Source organism: Oreochromis aureus, linkage group 14 (genome assembly GCF_013358895.1).
Source record: "Oreochromis aureus strain Israel breed Guangdong linkage group 14, ZZ_aureus, whole genome shotgun sequence".
NCBI classification, from domain to species: Eukaryota; Metazoa; Chordata; class Actinopteri; order Cichliformes; family Cichlidae; genus Oreochromis; species Oreochromis aureus.
The window spans coordinates 35,742,904-35,758,227 of NC_052955.1; the positions used below are offsets into that span (position 1 = coordinate 35,742,904).

The window sequence follows — 15,324 nt, forward strand, 5'->3', positions numbered from 1 at the left end:
TTTTGTTTAAAGCTTGTTCTCAGGTGAGAACACAATATATGTAGATGCCTTAATTTCCATTACACAGTTTGGTGTCAACACTAGTTGGATTCAATTCAGTTTCAATTCAGTTCAATTTTATTTATATAGCGCCAAATCACAACAACAGTCGCCTCAAGTTTATATTGTAAGGCAGACCCTACAATAATACATACAGAGAAAAGCCCAACAATCAAATGACCCCCTATGAGCAAGCACTTTGGCGACAGTGGGAAGGAAAAACTCCCTTTTAACAGGAAGAAACCTCTGGCAGAACCAGGCTCAGGGAGGGGCGGCCATCTGCTGCGACCGGTTGGGGTGAGAGAAGGAAGACAGGAGGACAGGACAGTTGGACATTGGAAAGACCAAGTTACCAAAAATAATCTTATTATTTAGTCTTTTTCAGTAACTTGTGCTGATTTTGTCCAACCAGGTCAAGAGAAGCTGAAGTCCCAACTATCCTGGGGTGTCACATAGTGGGTTTTGTCTTCTGCGTCTACCGTTACATTGCTCCTACAGTTCCCATGAGATAATTTACCTTCTAGAGGTGAGGCACAGTCCACATTATGAGGTTGGATCATGGTTTGTTCATGAGTTGGGCATCCCTTTGTGTTTTGCACTTGCTTTTTCTCACTTGCTGTTTTTTTTTTTTTTTTTTTTTTTTTGCTTGCTTAATACTTATACTTAATCTTTTACTCAATTGTCAGGCTAATGTGGTTAAAAACTACATAGTTAGGTTTAGAAGAAGAACATGGTCATAACAATAATCCTGACCTGCCAGCTGTTATAATTTAGGAGAGACAGAAGCACAGCACTATGGCTTTCTGACCAAGTAACACTGAAAGTCTATCCAGTTAGCTGGAACTTCCAAGCAGAATCGATCTTTAGGTAATATATTAGAGCTTGTACGATGTGGAGGAGCCTAAAATCATATCATACACATGGTATAAAATCTCCACACATTGCAGATGGTCTGAGCTGATGTTGTCCTGCTGCAATCAGCTCCAACCCTGGAAGAGACACTTAAAAACCACACAGACCCAAACAATCACACAACTTTATGGATTCACGAAAGTCTGATCACATGATCACCTATTTGCAGTTGTTATGTTTTATGTTACTCTTTCATTGTAACTTGAGTGACCATAAATTTAGCGTTGCTTAGTTCCCAATGAATCCAGGATAGAAAAAAACTGCAACATATAAATTTCACTGTTTATTTAAATTCATTTCACTTGTGTCATAATACAGAAGTAGATATTAAGAAAAAAACAGTTTCCCCAGAGAAGTAAAATTTCTTGATGTTGTTTTCCATATTTCGGCATCATCTTAGTGTCATCCAGCATATGTGGATTGAAAGATTGCTCAGCATCATAACAAAATATCATTTTATTTTCTACAACATTGCGTCATATATGCCCTAAACAGTCGGATGTACAGCCTTATGGGCTGTGACATTTCTGAGACATACCTCCTCTCCACAGGTGCGCAAGTTGAAATTAATATGGAGGTTAACCTACAAGCATGTGTGACGATAGTGAACACAGCAACATTTCTGCTCTCTCTCCAGTATATCTCAGCCATACACACGAATACTCATACACAAAGTAAAAACCTAAATAAAAACCACACACACACATACACACAAACTGCTGACCGCTATGTATGAATCCATCTTCATGACTGTTCATACACAGCATGGATGAAACACTGTCCACTCTGTCAGTGACCCAAGCTGTGAGCACTTCCCCTCTGGGCTGCTTCTCCTGCAGCAAAGTAGAGGATTGTTTATTTATCCACCACTAGGAGGCAACCTAGTCCTTCCAAAGTGCCAGCTCTGTCCACCAGCCCTACATGCAGAGGCCTCTGCCTGACAGCAAACCAGAAATCAGCTGATAGCATGTTGATGTTTTCAAAGAGGTCTTTGAGCGTCACTCGAACTTGCGCAGGTGGTTGTAGAGGGACTGCACGTAGGTGAAGACGCACATGGGGTCTGGCTTACGGCCCATGATCATCATATCGTCCACCTCGATCAGCCGGTCGCAGCCTGCCTTCGCTCTGGAGGTGGAGATAAAGGAAGACAAGTTGAGAAAAGGGAAGGCTGGAGAAGTGGCACCAGGGGTATTTCAAAGAGTGAACTTTCTAACCGAAGAAGAAGATTGAAGATTTTCTTTAAAAAAAAAAAACTCCTTCAGTTTATACTTAATTTCTTTACCTAATTATTACCTAATTATTGATTTTATGAGTTATAGGACTGAACTGTATCATGCAAAAAATACACAGCAGCCAGTTGAGTTCTGAAACTGTAAATCTGCTGAAAATTGATTTTTAACAAACATGTTTTGTTACAGTTTCTTACAGAATGACATGATGGATGTAATCATCCTGATATGTGTATTCACTGTCCTGTAAGTCTCAGATCTCTTTAAGAGGTCAAGTCTAAAGCTGGTCACTGAACCCAATGAATAATGCTTTTCAGTCAAAACAGCGTAATTCTGCTGTAGGCACAAAATAAATTTGTCTTTAATCAAGTAGTATTTAAGCTCAATGCACGTCCACGCTGTAGGTCTGTGTAGTGCAGTGGGATAATAAGCTGGGCTTTATGAAGCCATTCGGTCAGGGAAAAGGAATGCACACCTTTCATCAAATGTGAAAAAGGGAGGGGAAAAAACATGGAGAAACAAAAAGGACTGGATCTGCAGGAATAATGATCGTTTAAAACGCGTGGATTTGGGTCTTTGTGGAGAGCTATAAAACAAACCAAGAGAGAAAACCCATTCAGAAACATCCAACCACAATAAAGCGGACATGCATGGCTGATAGAGTTAAGGCTCATAAATCTTTTAAAGCCACATTAGCAGAATCCAGACACCACAACTGAGCTCCAGCTAACTAATAACTGTTTGTGTTTGTAAGACAACAAGAGTGGGAGGAAGTTAAAGGAAAACTGTGACATCTGGGCTAATTTATGTCAAACATAATTAACTTACTGTACATTTAACATGCTGAGATGGAGCTCCTGGGTTCCTTGCAGTTTCTCTGAGTGCTGGGGTGAGTCTGAGTTCACACACACACACACCTGCTTTTACAGATGTGCTCACACTCTCTGATCAGTTAGTCAAGTGCATTTGGTTATTGGTTACTATCTACCCTCCTCCTCCTGTGGAAGGGAATTTTTTTTACAGTACTGCAAAGAGCCGCGTGAAAACGTATCTTTTTTTAGTGAATTAACCTTCCATCAAAGCAAAATGAAAGGAAATATTTTGGTTTCACAAAACTAAATGAAATACTGAAATGAAAAATAAAAAAATAAAAAAACAGAATGAAAATGAACAGAATGTTTGAGACAACATAATAAACATTAAAATGAAATAAAAAAAAAACATTCTTGTAGTGTCTTATTAAAAATAAAATATACGTGAATGTCATTAAGAATATAATTTAAGACCTGGTAAGGATGACAAACATAATGTCTCTGTGGTCCAAAGGAGGCCTATTCTACATATAATATGTAAAACCTAAGAATTGACAGAAGGTGTATTTTTTAAGCTTCTGAAGCAGCACTGTGTCATATCTTCAAAAAAAAAAAAAAAAAAATTAACAAAAGGCCTGCCATTATATCCACAGCCTATTTTCATATTGTTATCACTCACTCTGCAGTTCCAAAGGCCAGCTCAAAGTTGTGCCTGCGATTGGCCGGTGACAAAGAGGTGTAGTCAAACTCGGTCGGAAAGAAAGAGTGAACCAGGGCACAGAAAGCCATCCCATCACTCCAGCTGGATGAGAAGTTCTGGATGTCGATGTTCTGAGGACAGGAAGACATGATGATGAGTGTGTGAGAGAACTGCATTTAGGAGAGCAGTGAGAGGTAAAAGATAGACATATGACTTGTTGCAGCTTCATAAAACCGTCTCCCCATCCGGCATCTAGCCCATAATTATGATGGCTAAAACAGACTTCCCCCTGCTCTGCTTCTCTCAGACTCTGACGTGCTCTTGAAATCACGCTGTTTCAAGGATACCCTTTATTGGTCTGGAGTTTGGCTTGAATGAAATGCAATACGTCACGTAATCAAATGAACGTCTCCCTCTTCTTCTTGTGTGTGTATGTAAGAGTTTGCTACAAGTTAATAAGAGCCTTGGCTTTGCCTTGCTTGCTTGACTGTAACCAAAACCACATGGAGCAGCTGGCTCAGGCTGCAGTCAAGAAAAAAGGCTTTCAGAGTGCGGCAAAGTGTCACTTAGCTCTTTGGGACCTCAGCGTAAACCACGCCTCCACACCTCTGCAAAAAACACGTGCAATTAGACGCACCTATTTACCACAAGGATGCTCACTGCTACTGTAGTTGAAAGGAACACAGTAAGCACATTAGCAGTCCCTCTGTGTGCCAACAGGGTAAATCAACATGAAACAGCTGCATGTATCTAGGTCGAGTATTCTAATTTATAGTTTTCTATCTCTGACACACATTATGTGCCCTGTCCAGTTTATTTGTGGAAGTACAATTATTTGTGTCACTTCCAAGAGTCCTACAAGTCAGTCAGTAGAACTGCTGTCATGTGTGTCCAATAAACAAGCAGCAGCTCCAGGAGCTCTAGTGCAGTGTCAACGTGTATGAAAGATGGATATAGCTACATTAGTGACATTAGCCACTAGTTTGTTAAGTTTTTAAGTCAGTCATACACATCATTGTAGTCTTGGGAGCTTGAAAAAAAAGAATGGAACTGGACTTCTTTAAGTTCATGATGTGTCTCTTATCCAAGAGGCTTCTTCAGTCTAAAAACAAAAAGCTGGAGAGGTATTTAAACCTGAGTAGAGGTTGTTCACTTTGGACATGGTTACTGACCCGCTATTGATCATGTGAGTCTTTACATGAGGAAAGGTGTGGGTCATTATCATCACCGGGGTTAAAACCACCTCCAAAGGGGACTTGTATTTTCAAGCTCCTAAAAGCCCTTACACACTCATAACACTGCGAAAAAATGACAAGAAAAAGAAGAAACAGTTTCTGGATCTATCCAATTCTCGCAAGAAGGCAGCAGCAGGGAGGATTTCATGGTTTGATCCAGGAGTTGAAGCTGTATCATCACTACTTTAATACATATTTCAGGATGTCAGTTTGAGCTTGTGTTGGCAGAGTTGGGATCACATCTGAGGAGACAGAGTAATCATTTCAGAGAGCTGACTGACCAGAGCAGCGGGTGGGATTATTTTACTATTTCCATATCATTGTGTATTCAGCACTAGCGCATGTTTTGACCTACAAGCGAACTTATTGCCAAATGTAGCAGTCTGATTGTTCAGATCTGTTTATTTGTATCTGAATAAAATAAAGACACAAAATATTTTATGTGTCTGGTGTGTAATTGTTTAGGGTCATGGGGTGGCTGTGGCTCAGGTGGCAGAGGAGATCAGCTACTAATTGGAAGGTCAGTGGTTCGATCCTTGGCTTCCCCAGTCTGCATGCCAAATATCCTTGGGCAAGATACTAATGCGTTCATTGGAGTATGAATGTGTGTGAATGTAGTTTAGTTTGCACTTGTGTTTAGAAGTGCTTGTGTGAATGAGGCATGTTGTATACAGCGCTTTGAGTACTCTGGGAGAGTAGAAAAGCGCTATATAAGAATCAGTCCATTTACCATTCTTAATACGCTAATTTGGGTTAATTGCTGCTTTGTACTGGACACCGTGTCACTGTCAGAAAAAAATAAATTAGTCTATTTGTCAAAACGTTGAACTAATTAGGACTATTTTATTTGGGAACACATAAAAGTAAGGTTAATATCTACCTTCTTGTATTTCTTAACTCTTGTACAGAAAGCTAATTGCACCAAGGCCTGTTTTCTACCCTATGAATTTGCCCTGTTCTTCAATGACTTCCTTGTGTCAAGCCATTTATAAAAAAATTCTGGAAATGCCAGGATGATCAAAAAACAAAAAACAAAAGAACCTAGTTGCAAAAATTCAGATGACATTCAATAATCCATTATCTACTTATCCTTATACCGCTGTGTGACATAGTGTGCTCACTTGCTAGTAGGATTTTGTGGGGCTCGAGAAGCAACCTTACAAACTACCACAAAGTCAAACTGGATACACTAACAGCTGAAAAACATTATGGAGAGGACAGTATGAATGTATTTGCGTCTTCCATTAGCAGCCTTGTGTTCTTCCAACTGTAAAGCACAGCTGCAAACATCTAATCAGCACATAAACATGTTGTCAATTTTCCACTATGTTAGAGTGCAACAAAAAAAAAAGAACAAAAAAGTAACTCTGGCTAAAATACACTCAGGCACACTGGATTATCTATGTGGTGCACATCTCTGAAAGTTTGTTTTGTGCTATGGGGAAGTGAAGTGATGTCAGTGACTGTGTGGAGGGCAGGAAACAGTTGACGAAGGTAACTGACCATCATCTGTTCTGGAGGAGGTGAAAAGTAGAAAATCAGTGTTTAAGCCTATTTTGACAAATAGGCTTAATAGCTACAGATAATTTAATACATTTAAAAAACATGTAAGTTTACAAAAGCGTGGCATGTTCCCCTCCAGGCTTTATTGGCTGGTGAGACTAATGATAATGAGTGTTTTACCTGGTAGCCGATGGTCTTGGAGCGACACCACTCGAGAAGGATCTGTTTGATGCTGCTGGCAGTGGACACCCCGAAACTCTGAGAGCGCTTCAGCTTGGGCTTCGACTCCACTGGTTTAAGACGACTGCGCACAGAAAGAAAGGGGAAACAAAGATAAATGAGCCAGTTGTGTTGATGTGCTGCTGTTATTATGCGACCCAAATGTAGCATTGCAGTGCCCTCACCTGGCCTCAGAATCCAGTCTTTCAAAGATAGCTCGACGGGCTTGAGCACCAATGTTACGGGGCAGAGTCTGTGATCTCACCAGCTCTCGCCTCCTTTCTCCCATCTGCCCAAAGGAGCCGTCACTGCAGGATGACAATGCACAAGTGTCAGACAAAGCAAAAGGTACTTCCTCTGTTCTGAGAGTGTGATGTTTACCATTCAATTACCTGTCAGGCTCCTGTAGACCTGAGTAGGTCACAGACTTAGCAGGAACTGAATTTGGTTTCTCTGGAATAGACAAGGCAAAAAGTAAATTATGCATATCTGCAATACTTTTATGTCTAGAACTTTCTGAAACAATGACTCACCCTGAAGATAAGGAGATCCCAGAGCTCTGATAGGTGTAGGAGTCCAGGACTTTACAGAAGGTACTGCTCAAAGGAAATTCTAATTTAGTTACGATTTATGCTGCATTCATGTGTCATAACATTACTTCATGGTTTAACTGTCAGCTACCTGGTTGTATCGGAGACTCCTCTATTGGCTCGGGCAGGGTGGTGCTAGAAGCTGGCTGGCCACCAGGTGAGGCCTCGGAGGAGGCCGGAGAGGTCAGAGGACTTGCGGGGCTACTTGGAACAATGGGGGAGCTTTTGATTTCTGCTGTCTTGGTTGTAGCAGTAATGGGGAGGTGGGGCATCCGCATGGTGACAATGGGAGCGTGTTCATGTGGAGGGTCAGTGGGTGGGGAGATCTTTCCATGTACCAGCACTGAATGTTCTGATTGGATAAAAAGGTATAAAAAGCTGATAAAGCATGCTAAAGATACAATCTAAGAGCAAAGAAAGACAGACAGCGCTTCATAACAACTTGCTGTCATTGCCCAACATTTACCATGAATTCCTCTGAATTGGAAAGAACACACAGGAGACTTCTAAAATGAGAAATTAGACACAAACTAAACTGTAAATATTTAGGGACTTATAGAAAAAGTACAAACACTGTATCTCTTTCTTACTGTATTATAGGCTTTCCTAACCTTACCTTCTTACATTGTAAATACAGATTACTTAAGGTGCTAGTGTTAGCTGATAACTCCCTCACTTTACCCTCTGTTCCAAAAATGATTCTGCTTTGATTTTTATGGTCTACAAATGATACACTTCCTAACGCTATAGCCACGAAACATCATAAATCTGTTTCCTTTGGCTAAGCACGCTGGGTAAAATAACTGGAAACTCCCTGAAACAATGCTTTGTGACTGTATTATCATTAACTGTGGAGACAAGCTGCACTGTGAGGACGTGAGACCATAGCTGTGTGATTACCTTTAGAAACAGCATGTCCATTTTCCTGTCCAGAATGTGTCGGGGCTGGGTCGACTTCAATCGGCTCCTCTCGCTCAATGCTCTGAAACACACATGAAGTCATAGTTAACGACATGCCAACAACAGACGTGAAGTCATGTTTGACCTTTATTTGTGACAAACAGGAGGACCATTTTTCTTCACTGCCACAGCACAATCTCATACACGTAAGATGAAAACCAGCAACTTAAGACTCTTGCCAGTTAATCGTTGTGGGATTGATCAGCCGATTGTCTACTGGATAATTGCCTTCCCCGATGGACTAAAAACTGCACTTGGTCACCTTTTTAGTCTCCTCTTAGTTTCATGTTTAGCTTTTCAAACACCAATATGTTATGTTTGGATTGTAGACAAATCATGTTCCTCTGGCTTGAACAAAAAAAAAAAAAAAGAAATCCAGATGCTCACTGAGTCATTGTTGGACTCTTTCACTCCTTTCAAGTTTTTGACTTTTTCTCCAACATATGGCTTTTTTTGACACAACTTCAGACAAAGCAAAACAAATTGGCATGCCACAACTGAGTGCACTTCAAAGCCATTTATTTTGCACATGGACCTCAGTGAAGGCCTGCAAGTGCGAAAGGCAGAGGGATGCTTTGTTCCATGCCCGTCTCCCCCCTCCTTTGATAAGACTCGGAAAGTCTTTGTTTTAAATTGGGCGCTGCATGTCACCGACGTGCTCAGGGATGGGAAAACGGCCAAAATCCACCCGGTTCTGAGTGCTAAAGTGACTGGGATCAAGTTTTTAATGTCAAACATCATCAGTATCCAGAGTTCATATTTCAGCGTTTACGTGACCCCGCTTTTCTTCCTGCCTTTGGGATCAGTTCAGTCCTGTAGCTAAGGAGAGGCCGTCCTTTCTCTCTCACCAAACCCTGTCGGCCACATGGGACAGCTAATCACCATCCTTACCTTTATCTCACACTCTTAATGCATGGAGCTGCTGTTCCACATTGGTTATGGCCAAAGTTGCTGTACTTTCCATGTGGCCTTGTCAGATAGATAGGCAGAGTTTAGTGTGACTATTGTCAGAGCAACACTGCTCAGGTCAACAGTGCAGCACTGACAGTGTTTGCTCAAGGTCACATGTAACACTGGTGGTGCTACTTCTTGCCTTCTTTGCATGTAGTACGGGCAGTATAGTTACCTTTAACCACAGTACGAGGACAGAAGGGAAATATGGGCCAGATCAAACAGGTTCTAGATTCGTAGGAGCCAAGGGTGTATGACAACAGAGGACTTGTACACAGTAGGTGTAGAAGACACAATTGCATTTATTAGCAATTATTAAAATTTAGCAGGTTGTGCACATTTAACAAAAGTAGAGCGTGCTTTTGAAAACAAAATAAAATAAAATAAACCCCACAAATGGTCGACCCAAGGATATATTGTCTTTTGTGTCTTTTTTTAAAGTCAATTTCAGTCTGTCAATGTTCAATAGTCACTCAGTGTGTTTGTAACCAGTCGGGTTACAATCTACCAGTTCATCCGGCTCTTTGGGCTGGGCTCGCCATCCAGTACTGGAAAAGGGATCCTCGATTCTTCTCAGGTCCTCAAAACCAATCCAATCCAAATAAGCAAAGGAAAAAAAACCTGACCATGTGAAGCAACAAATGCTACACGGGGCTTCACAGTGATCACGCTGGCTCACGGCCTCTGGAGTACAGTATCACTCTTATTATTCTCACCGAAAACAGGACTTTTACTATCCAGCTAGCTTCTTCACCGTACGGGTAACCGGACCTTTCACCGTCTGTGTCTCTGGCGTTTCTGACTGGCACACGCAGGCACACACAGGTGTCTGAGCAGCGCACACAGACTGGGGGAAGGGTCAGACCGGCCAATGATTGGTCGCTCAGTGGATCTAACAAACACACTCCACAGGACTAAGTCCTGCCCCCACACCATTTGTATATTACATATACATACGTACATATTAATTAAACTTATGTTTACATGCTTTTTATCAGTATTTATTATATTTAAGTTCTTTATATCAATATTTATTACCATTATGAAATTAGTATTTTAATCAAAAGAGTATTCATATTTATGCTTTTAATCCCGTTTTTAACACTGGGTTACACTATCCCCCCTTAAAATCATGCAAGTCCCTTTGCATGGAATAGCTAAACGGTAATGACAGGGGAACCAGCATTCATGGGGATGACCACAGAATCTTGTTCTGTCAAGGCATTGGTAAAAGCCAGGCTTAGACCTTGAAACAGGGACTGGGCAATGGAAACGAGGGGATTTCCCAACTGAATGTATTGTAGTCGTTCTGGTTGGGTTCTTGTTCTCTCTGAGCGCCTTATAGCCACTGCGGCTTCACTCTCAGTATTTGACTGACTTGAGTTTGCTTGATTATCATTTGAGTTGTCTTCTTCCACTGGCCCATCACAGGTAGGTCCATCGGGTAAGTTAGTGTCACTCTCGCTTTCATTGTCAGTGTTTGAGTGTTCCATGGTTTCACTCTCCTCTAGGCTTCCACATCCAAGTGGATTTCCACATTCAGGTAAGTTGTCACATCCGGTTAAATTGTCACCTCCAGACAAGTTGTCATGTTCAGGTAAGTTGTCACGTCCAGGTGTGTTGTCATGTTCATGTAAGTTGTCACGTCCAGGCAAGTTGTCATGTTCATGTAAGTTGTCTCCTCTAGGCAAGTTAGTTTCAGCATGGTTGTGATCATTAGGGTGTGTCTTTGGCTGGGGAATCTCATAGACTCGAGTGACCTTTATGGGCTCTTGAATAGGTTCCTCTCTGAACCAACAGACATCCTCATCCTCCAGTTCCGAATGATCACATTCCTCATGTTGTTTAGGTGATTGCCTTGTTTTTGGTTTGCGTACATGAGTTGGTTGGACAGGTTTCTCCTCAACAGGGGCAAGAAAACCACAAAGGAGCAAAAGATCGCGGTGGACTGTGTGGACTGGGCCCTCTTTCGTTAGGGGTTTTATACTGTAGACGGGCAAGTCACCTGCTTGGTTCACCACAATGTGAATATCAGTCTCCCACTTGTCGGCTAGCTTGTGCTTGCCTCTGAGACGGACTGCACGCACCAAAACTCTGTCACCTGGCTCTAGTTTTGAGGGTTTCACTCGCATATCAAACCTTGTTTTGTTTCTTTCTGCTATTTTGTTAGCATGGTCTGTTGCTAGTTTGTAGGTCTCTTGTAGAATTGCCTTTAGTTTTGTTATGTACTGAGAATGCGACTTGAAACTTTTATTGTTAAAGGGCAGCCCAAATGCTAGATCGACTGGTAATCTTGGCTGACGGCCAAACATTAACTCATATGGGGCAAAACCAGTTGTATCATTTTTCGTACAATTGTACGCATGAACGAGTGGTTTGACATAGTTGTGCCACTGAGTTTTGTCCCTTTCCTCAAGAGTACCTAGCATACTTAGTAACATTCTACTGAAACGTTCTACCGGGTTCCCTCTGGGGTGATAGGGTGTTGTCCGGATTTTGCGAATGCCCATGATCTTGCAAAGCTCTTGGATAATGTGGGACTCGAAGTCGGGACCTTGATCGCTATGCAATCGTTCGGGTATCCCGTAGTGGACTACGAAGTTGTCCCAAAGGGCTTTTGCAACGGTCTGAGCTTTCTGATTGCTGGTAGGGATGGCTAATGAATATTTCGTGAAATGATCGGTTAATACAAGCACATCCTTTACATTACTTAGATCAGGCTCAATGGACAGGAAGTCCATGCAGACTAATTCGAGGGGTCTGCTGGATTTGATATTCACAAGTGGAGCTGCTTTTTCTGGAGGAGTTTTACGTCTCACACAGCGGTTACATGTTTTGATCCTATGTTCTGTATATGCTGCCATGCGAGGCCAATAGAACCTTGTTCGGGCAAGATCTAAGGTACGCTCAGTGCCTAAGTGGCCCATGTCACAGTGGAGGCTTTGGAAGACTGAGTCACGGAGCTGTTCAGGTAAGACAAGCTGGTAAGTAACATCTCCTCCATCTTGGCAGGATGTACCGAACTCGCCAATCGATTGAGCTCTCGGAGTAGAAAGTTGATGTCAGGAAATTCAGCTCGCACAGTTGGTGGGACCTTCTCTCCAGTTTCAATTTGTGCAATGACTTCCCTCAGACAAGGGTCTGTTCTTTGTTCGTTTGTGATCTGTTCAGGGGACATATGGGGTATAACAGGAAGACCACCACAGTCATTTTCATTGACAAAGTCACCTGGAATGGCAGCTGCAGAAATGGCTAGCGAGTGAACCAAAGGGATGGTGTCATTTTGAGAGCTGAATACAAGGTGTTTCTCACAAATAGCAGACACTACTTCAGGACTTAAACTGCTGTCAGGTAGGGACAGGTGAGTCTGTGTGAACTGCTTTATGCGGTCGAACTCTTTTTGGGACACTGCGTCGTTAAGCAACTCGCCATGTGGTCGTCTAGAAAGGCCATCTGCATCTGAGTTAAGCTTGCCTGCTCTGTACTGGAGCTTGAAGCTAAACATTGACAGGGCAGCTAGCCATCTGTAACTCATGGCATCCATCTTAGCAGTAGTTAATATGTACGTCAGAGGATTACTGTCTGTTACGACAGTAAACTGATTTCCATATAAGTAATCTGCAAACTTTTCCGTCACTGCCCACTTCAAGGCTAAGAACTCTAACTTATGGGCGGGATAACGAGATTCACTCCTAGACAACCCATAACTTGCATAAGCTATCACCCTGGTCTGGCCATTCTGCTCTTGATAGAGCGCGGCGCCAAGCCCTGTAGTGCTGGCGTCGGTATGGAGTGTATATGGCAGTTTAGGGTCAGCAAAACCCAATACAGGCGCAGTACTGAGCTTTTCAATGATGGTTTTGAAAGCAAGATCACAAGAGGGAGTCCATTGCTCGCCGAAAGGTGTCTTGGGGTCATGGTACTTTACAGACTTGGCTTTAGGCTTTGTGCTTTTGCGCAAAGGAGGGTAGCCTGATGTCAAGTCAGTGAGGGGCTTAACGATACTCGAATAGTTCTTAATGAACCGCCTGTAGTACCCTGAAAAGCCTAAGAATGAGCGGAGCTGTTTAAGATCACGGGGCACAGGCCAGGTACTTAAGGCTTCCACCTTTTCAGGGTCAGTCTCCACTCCCTTACTGGACACAATATGCCCAAGATATCTGACAGAAGTTTGGAAAAACTTGCATTTCTCGGGGGAGAGTTTGAGCCCGTATTCTTTCAGGCGATCAAGAACTTTCATTAAGCGAGCCTCATGTTCTTCAAGTGTCTTGGAGAATACAATGATGTCATCAAGAAACACGATCACTTCACGCAGGTTCATGTCGCCCATACATTTCTCCATGAGTCGCTGGAACGTGCTGGGGGCGTTTGTAATGCCTTGGGGCATTCTATTAAATTCCCAAAAGCCGATGGGACATACGAACGCTGTCTTGGTTTTGTCCAGCTCCTCCATCTCAATTTGGTAGTACCCCGATTTTAAATCCAGGACAGAGAACCATTGCGACCCGATCAAGGTGGAAAACGTTTCCTCCAAATTGGGGAGAGCGTAAGCATCTTTTATAGTCTGCGCGTTAAGCTTTCTGTAGTCGATACAGAGGCGGACTTCACCATTTTTCTTCCGCACGACTACAATGGGTGAAAAGAAAGGGGAGGTAGATTCCCTGATCACGCCAGCTTCTTGCAGTTCTTTGAGGTGCTTACGGACTGCTTCCAGGTCGTTCGGATGTATGGGACGCGCTCTATGCTTGAACGGTGTTTCATCTGACAATCTGATTGTGTGTTTCACTTGACCCGTCTTTCCAAAGTCGAGATCATTTTGTGCAAACACTTCGGGCATTTGGCTTAGCTTTTCGGTTATGCGCTCCTTCCTTTTGACTTCTGCTCAGTTCGGGATCTTGGAGTTCTCACTGAGTGTTCGTGAGATAGAACTCTTTGATATGCACTGACTTGTCCGATGACACAATTTAGAGGGATTGTCACATCATGTTCGGATTCATTGGTAAGTATAACTGGAACAAGGTAAGGTGCTCGTTCAGGTAGGTCGATGAGACAAGGTTTCACAAGGATGTCACCAGGTAAGGCTGACATTTGTGGATACTCTAACAAGACGGACTTTTCACCGTTACCGGCTGACACAGCTACAGCACCATCTAGAACAACAGTTTGGCCTGCTGGAATCAACTGTGGCTCTTTGTTGTGCATCGTCACTAAACCAAGACTACTGTCTTTGGACTGTTTGTGACGTGACTCAAGAACTTTTAGAACTGCCCTATAGCCATATGGCAGGTTCAGCTGCAGTTCATGGCATGCGTCAGAGTACAGCTCGTAAAGTACATCTAATGTGTTTGTCCCAATTAGCACTAAGGACTGAGAAGCTGTGCGCACATCGGGGACAACTAAAGTAAGTGTCGGCACTTCAGCTTCAATGCCAAGGAATTCTCTTGGGAAAGTGACATGCAGTTCAATGTAGCCTAAGTAAGGCACAGACTGACCGTTGGCACCTTCAACTTCTAAAAGTTCAAACAATGGCTTAATCTCATGAGAGGACAAATGCTGACGATAATAGGACTCGGGGACAGTAGTCACCTGGGAACCAGTATCTAGCAAACAACTCACTGTTTGACCATTAACTTTCACTTGTGCAGTACTCTTTGTACCAATTAGACCTTTAGGAAAGTCGAAGGAATCTGTTCTTGTGTGTGACTTTAGGCTGGCACGCTTTTTAGGTGAAGCTTTTTGTTTAACCTGGGTGGGACGGGTTAACAAAGCATCAGCCTCCATTTGTCCCGCAACGGAGGCAGAATTTAGTTTAAAGAAAGCTGGTCATTCTGCCTGTCCCATATCTGCCTTCTCACTCTTAGTTCCTTTCGTTTTGCAAGTACAAGGGCAGGATTTGGCTCTGATTCACAAGTGGCTACTATATGTCCATCCTCCCCACAGCGGAAGCAATACCAGGGCTTGGGCCTAGTACTGGGGAGGCTGGGTGGAGGTGAGTTTTCAGGTTTGGCATGGTCAGGTTTTTTATTTTCAGGTTTCCTTGTTCGAACTGTCTTCATTGTTGCTTGTTTCTTTGGCTTCACGACGGCAGCTAATTGGCTTCTTAGATCGGCAACTTGTTTTTTCAGCTCTTCTAGACTGTGTGACTCTGCTTGACGAACATCTGCATTTGTTTCA

General features: G+C 42.7%; 1 protein-coding gene across 1 annotated transcript in view; it reads right to left on the reverse strand.

The window, feature by feature from the left end:
- Positions 1 to 1,221: 1,221 nt before the first annotated feature.
- smtnl (smoothelin, like) overlaps positions 1,222 to 15,324 on the reverse strand; it is a 55,317-nt gene continuing 41,214 nt past the window's right edge. The window contains exons 5-12 of the mRNA XM_031744124.2: positions 8,140 to 8,221; positions 7,331 to 7,591; positions 7,183 to 7,245; positions 7,042 to 7,102; positions 6,835 to 6,957; positions 6,611 to 6,734; positions 3,672 to 3,823; positions 1,222 to 2,076 (exon numbers count right to left, since the gene is read on the reverse strand). Of these exons, the coding sequence (XP_031599984.1) occupies positions 1,950 to 2,076; positions 3,672 to 3,823; positions 6,611 to 6,734; positions 6,835 to 6,957; positions 7,042 to 7,102; positions 7,183 to 7,245; positions 7,331 to 7,591; positions 8,140 to 8,221 (993 nt within the window). The 3' untranslated portion in view covers positions 1,222 to 1,949. The remainder of the gene's footprint in view (positions 2,077 to 3,671; positions 3,824 to 6,610; positions 6,735 to 6,834; positions 6,958 to 7,041; positions 7,103 to 7,182; positions 7,246 to 7,330; positions 7,592 to 8,139; positions 8,222 to 15,324) is intronic.